The sequence below is a fragment of the Theropithecus gelada genome, chromosome 7b (genome assembly GCF_003255815.1).
Source record: "Theropithecus gelada isolate Dixy chromosome 7b, Tgel_1.0, whole genome shotgun sequence".
NCBI lineage: Eukaryota > Metazoa > Chordata > Mammalia > Primates > Cercopithecidae > Theropithecus > Theropithecus gelada.
Window position 1 is genome coordinate 35,448,094 of NC_037675.1, and position 6,673 is coordinate 35,454,766.

The following is a 6,673-nucleotide window of genomic DNA, read 5'->3' on the forward strand; positions in this document are numbered from 1 at the left end:
TAGCAAGAGAACTATAAATGGAGCCTGACAATGTGACTGAATTACTGCAATCTCACGATAAAACTTGAACAGACAAGATTTTGCCTTTTATGGATGAGCAAGGAAAGTGGTTTCTTGAGATGGCATATACTCCTGCTGAAGATGCTATGAACATTGTTGAAATTACAACGAAGGATTTAGAATATTTTATAAACTTAGTTGATAAAGCAACAGCAGGGTTTGAAAGGATTGATTCCAATTTTGGGGGAAGTTCCATTGTGGGTAAAAGGCTATCAAATAGCATTACATGCTACAGATAAATCTTTCATGAATGAAGAGTCGATCAATGCAGCAAACTTTATTGTTGTCTTATTTTTTTTAATTGCCATAGCCACCCCAATCTTCCGCAACTATGACCCAGATCAGTCAGCAGCCATCAACATCAAGGCAAGACCCTCCACCAACAAAAAATTATGACTTGCTGAAGACTCAAATAATCATTGGCTTTTTTTAGCAATAGATAATTTTTTAATTAAGATAGGTACATATGGGTTTTGTTTTTGTTTTTGTTTTTTTTGCCATAACGCTATTGCACACTTAATAGACTACAGGATGGTGTAAATGTAACTTTTATATGCAGGGGAAAACCAAAAAACTTCATGTGACTCACTTTATTGAGATATTCACTTTATTGCAGTGGTCTGAATCTGAACCCACAATAACTACAAGGTATGCTTGTAAATACCTTATTTTAAACAAAAAGTGAAAATGATTTCCCTGTTTGTTATTTACTAACAAATAGACTAGACATTTGCATCAGACAGTGAGCATAAACTTCCCTGATCACCTCTCAAGAGACATGCTCCCATTTCTCTTTTGACTCTCCTCAAGATTTCCTGTAAGACTAAATTTTATCTTCCGTATGTCTCACAGGTCAGTGTTCATAATAACCATCAGTTATACAACAGCAATTTAATGAATTTCAGCAGCGTGAGGACAAATTGCAGGTTTCTGAGTAGAGGGCCAGGATAGGTCATCTGGATACCCATTGAAACTAATGATTCTCGACTTTTCCTGCCTTCAACTCACCACAGGAATATTAGACATCCACTTGTTAGTGGTTCTCTATGGGGGATAGTAGAGGAAAGCCAAATTTGGGCATTAATAGAACAAATCTTAAGTTAAATCCTCATATTATTTTTCTTGAGATAGTATGACCATAGCTCAGATATAACCATATCCAAGTTTTAACTACTTCAAACCAAGTAATTACATATTATTCTCACTATTCCTAATTGTGATATCAATTGACTCTAAAAATATTAAACATGTATATATTACTTGAGACCTCTAGACTATAAAATACTTCAAAAGTCTAGTCCTTAAAATGTTGGGCAAAAAATACCTCAATTTTGGCCGGGCACGGTGGCTCAGGCCTGTAATCCCAGCAGTTTGGGAGGCCAAGGCAGGTGGATCAGGAGGTCAGGAGTTCAAGACCATCCTGGCCAACATAGTGAAATCCCATCTCTACTAAAGATACAAAAAATTAGCCAGGCATGGTGGTGCGTGCCTGTAATCCCAGTTACTCAGGAGGCTGAGGCAGGAGAATCACTTGAACCCAGGAGGCAGAGGTTGCAGTGAGCCAAGATCATGCTATTGCACTCCAGCTTGGGCGACAGGGTGAGACTCCATCTCAAAAAAAAACACACACACATAATGCCTACTTTTTTTAAATTAGCAACATTTTCATGTTGCAAGACATATAGGATAAAACATACTTACTGCTTATCTGGTCCTCCACAGAAAATAATTCAGAAATGTAAATACTAGATCAATATTTAACCATTAAGGAAAAGATATACTGCTACATCAGCTGATTTTTTTTCTCTTTGAATTTAATGTATTTACATCAAAAAATTAGGTAGTCATTTTACATTTAAGGAATAAAAACCTTAAAAAAAACAATACAAAGAGTGAAAAGATTTTAACCAAGTTTACATTTCTTTTTGCTATAATTTTTAACAACAATTCGTCTCATCATAACTTAATGCAATGTGCAAATGCAGCACCCATTACAATCATTAAACTAAATTTAAGGAAGTACACTGTTAATAGTGACCCTCAGAAGAAATGGATTTCTCTTCTATTAAAAACTCTATGGTATATAAGCATTACATAATAATGCTACTTAACCACCTTTTGTCTCAAGAATTATCACCAAAGTTTTGTGGAAATAAGTCCACATAAGAATAAAATATTTAAAAGGTGAAACGTTCTTTATTTTAACTTTAGCAAGATCTTTTCTTTTTCATTAAGAAACAATTTAATAATTTTAAAGCAAAAGCTGTTAGAGTCTAGATAGCTAAAACTGTACTCCTGAGTTCAAGCTTACAGATAAATCTTTTGTAAGTAGTTCTCAATAAAATATCTTCCCTCCCCATACCCCTACCCGAAATCTTATATTGTTCTTACAAAACTTTGGTCAAGAGTAGAAATATATCCAGGCAGATGTATATGCCATACAATAGCAAGAACAGTAAAGCCCAACTAATGATTTTGAGTTTTAAAAATAGAAGGCAATTAAAATGTACTCAAAGTTACATTAAGAAAAGCTTTCACGGGGGTAATATTGAAACAGTCACAAAGGTTAAGAAAATACTGATATCAAAGTACAAATGACTACAATGTTAAAATAGACAAAAACTGCTATACAAGAGCCTCTTTGAAAATTAAAAATAAAGAACACAACACATGAGTCAGGATGATCTTCCTGTTCTACTCATGAATTTTAGTCTTTATAAGGTTGGTTATGTTGACATCTAGAAGAGTTTCTTATCACATCTGATGGTCTCATTCCAACTTCGTAGGGTGGGTCTTCCCCAAGGAACCTCTGATCCTGCCGCATCTTGGTCATTGTACAATTTCAAAGTAGTGCAATATCGCCATGATGTGCTGGGGCATGAAGACGTATCCTGTGTATAGTGCCATCCCCACAATGGAAACCAGCATTGAATCTGAGTTGTAGTTAAGGAAACTTATTATTATTAATTTATTCAAAACTAAATCCCCACATGTTTTCAACAACTCTTTTATGATGAAGTACCCATTCACTTAGTACTTCCTCATTTATATCAAGCACTGATAAAAAAAAAAAAACAAGAACGATAATGCTAGCTACTAACAACTATGCCTGGCACCATTCTAAGTTGGTTTTCGTTTTGTTTTGTTTTTAGCTCATTCATCTTTACTACCACCATATAAGGTAGGTACTGTTATTCTCCCTGTGTAGTCAAAAACATCAGACTGCTTAAAATGTTTTTTTTTTCTTCTCTTTTTTTTTCTTTTGCTCTTGTTGCCCAGGCTGGAATGCAGTAGCATGATCTCGGCTCACTGCAACCTCTGCCTCCTGGGTTCAAGCGATTCTCCTGTCTTAGCCTCCTGAGTAGTTGGGATTACAGGCGCCCGCCACGACGCCCAGCCAAGTTTTGTATTTTTAGTAGAGACAGGGTTTCACCATGTTGGCCAGGGTGGTCTCAAACTCCTGACCTCAGGTGATCCACCCGTCTCGGTCTCCCAAAGTGCTGGGATTACAGGCGTGAGCCACTGCACCCAGCAGGACTGCTTAAAATGAAGCACAGGATGTGACACTGTTCTACCTAAGAAATAAATATGCAGGAATAAAATTCTATTTAATGACTGTAAAAGGTCTACCAACTTAACTAATAAGAATGTATGATCAAAGAATTTTAGAATTAGTTAGACTAGAATGTGGCTAAAAGTATTTTTAGAGTCACACAGAGCTAAAATCAATCATACACTAGCTTAGGGATATATAAAATGACAGCAACTGCTACTATCAAACGTTTATTTATTATTATCACTATTAAACATCATTATCACTATTGCTACTATTTGCAACAACTTCAAATAAAAGTCATCTTGATAACCTAAACAATAACTTTTCTGTACTGTGCTCCTTTATTACAAAAGGAACTGAAACTGCATATATGGAAGTCAACAAGAGGTCTCTCCTCTGGGGCCACACAAAATACTGCTAGCAAAAATTATGTCAAATCTAAGGGCTTTTGGCTTTGCACAGTTACATAGGATGCTAAGAGGAATAACTGGTTTTGAACTGGGGTCATGCTTTATTAATTCATTCATATTCTCATTTATTCTCTCTCTCCTCTTCCACTTGCCTTTCCCCTTTCTCAACTCTACATACCTTTACATACTATTATTTCTAAAATAACTTACATTCTTTTATGAGAAGATAGGGTTTAAATAAGCAATGTGCTTACTACCAACTAATATTTGTATAACAGGTTAGTTGACAAATCTCTTCCACAATTACATTATCTTACTTAACCCTTATATATTTCCTATGAAATGTTTATTATGTTCATTATTAATCAGAAACTGAGAAAACTGAGTAGCTTGCTCAGGGCCATAAAGGAAGTTGTCTTTGGAGCCAGAGGTCAAATCAAGACTGCCTGACTGAAACAATAAACTCATTCTCTTCACCCAGCAAACAAGGGCAGAAAGTCTTTCACAATCTTTTTTTACAATTTACTTTTTAACCTCCCTTAATCCAGTTCTTCCTTAAACTGCCACCTTCTATTTACTAATTTCAAGAAAGAAAGAAAGAAAGAAAGAAAGAAAGAAAGAAAGAAAGAAAGAAAGAAAGAAAGAAAGAAAGAAAGAAAGAAAGAAAGAAAGAGAAAGAAAGAAAGAAAGAAAGAGGAGGAGGGGGGAGGGAGGGAGAGAGGGAGGGAGAGAGGGAGAGAGAGAGACAGAAGGAAGGAAGGAAGGAAGGAAGGAAGGAAGGAAGGAAGGAAGGAAGGAAGGAAGGAAGGGAAGGAAGGAAGATTTGCTGCTTCTATGTCATTGGCATATATTTGTTCATCACCAACACACCATCTGATTCTTACTCCTCCAGACTGTAGGCATTGTCCTAAGGTCACTGGTGGTCTCCACTAAATCCAAAGGCTGTTTGAATTGACACTGTTTTAGTCCTTCTTCTTCAAAACCCTTTGCATTTATGCCTGTAGTCCCAGCTACTTTGGAGGCTGAAGTGGGAGAATCACTTCAGCCCAGGAGTTCAAGGCTGCAGTGAGCCAGGGCACCACTGCACTCCAGCCTGAGCAACAGAGCCAGACCTTGTCTCAAAAAACAAACAGAAAACAAAACAAAACAACCCCTTCCACTCTTCAAAACTCTACTCTGGGCTGAGGTATTTTCTAAGGCGCTCTTTTAATCTCTCTTACCATTTTCCTGTTTTTCATTGGCTCTTTCCTTTATGATGGATGATAGATGATAAGAGTGAACTTTGTGCTTTCTTTGCAAACATCCACTCTACCTCTCCTCCTAGTATAGCAGCCATGCCCTTTTGGTTGGACTAACCCATCTTCATGGATAACCCCTGACTGGTCTTAACCAATTAGAGGGATCTCTTTCTCTTGGTAACAATGCCCTACCTCAAAACTGATTAATCAGCTCAAAGCTTAGGACTTCTGCCAGGAATTCAGGAACATAGATGCTCTCTCCTAGAATATGCAGCTTGCTGATGGAATCTTGCAATCACTAGAGTCACTTTACCTCCATGAGGAAAGCAAGATTCAGAACAAAGCTAACTCAAGAAGGTGGCAGAACAAAAATAATCACAGAAAAATGGAGTCAGAATCCTCACCAAAAAACCCTTAAGCCCGCCCTACCTCTGGATTTTTACATACTAACCTAATAAATCCCTTTACTTTTTTTGAGACAAGGTCTCACTCTATTGTCCAGGCTGGAGTACAGTGACACAATCAGAGTTTACGCAGCCTCGACCTCCCAGGCTCAGGCAATCCTCCTACCTCAGCCTCCCAAGTAGCTGGGACAACAAGCACACACCACCATGCCCAGCTGATTTACTATTTTTGTAGAGATGGGGTCTCCCTATGTTGCTCAGGCTGGTCTTGAACTCCTGGGGACAAGCAATCCTCCCACCTCAGCCTCCTAAAGTGCTGAGATTACAGGTGTGAGCCACCAGGCCTGGCTGGTCAATCCTCTTTACTCTTAAAGCAGCTTGTTCAATTTTGTTACTTGCGGCTGAAAACGTTCCAGATCAAATGGAATTCCCATCGTTTTGTCTTGGGCCCCACACTCTCTCATAACTTAAACAACTACAAGATAAGTATCCCTTATCCTAAATGCTTGAGATGACAAACATTTCAAATTTCAGATTTAAAAAAAATTTTTAGAATACTGCATTATACTTACCAGGTGAGCATACCTAATTCAATATCAAAAATGCTCCAGTGGTCATTTCATTTGACTATCATGTTGTTGCTCAAAAGTTTTGGATTTTGGAGCATTTCAGACTTTCGATTTTCAGGTTAGGGATGTCCAATCTGCACCTTAATGTTGTCAACCTGACCTCACCTTCCATACTGCAGACAGATATTTCTGCCTACTTACTGTACATTTCCATCTATGGCATTCAACAAGGTAACTTAAATTCAAACTGAACTCATTAACCTTCTCCAAAACTACCTCTTCCTATGAGTCCTATTTTTCCAACTGACACAACTATTTGCCAAGTCATCCAGTCTAGAAGGCTTTTTATTCCTTCTCCCCACATTCAAATTACGACTTCTCAGTTCTTCCCCAACCCCTACAAATGACTCTTTTTTTTTTTTTTTTTTTTTTTTTA

At 37.4% G+C, this 6,673-nt stretch overlaps 1 protein-coding gene across 1 annotated transcript in view; it reads right to left on the bottom strand.

Moving 5' to 3' along the window:
* Window positions 1–649: 649 nt before the first annotated feature.
* SPTSSA (serine palmitoyltransferase small subunit A) overlaps window positions 650–6,673 on the bottom strand; it is a 36,741-nt gene continuing 30,717 nt past the window's right edge. The window contains exon 2 of the mRNA XM_025392249.1: window positions 650–2,993. Within this exon, the coding sequence (XP_025248034.1) occupies window positions 2,890–2,993 (104 nt within the window). The 3' untranslated portion in view covers window positions 650–2,889. The remainder of the gene's footprint in view (window positions 2,994–6,673) is intronic.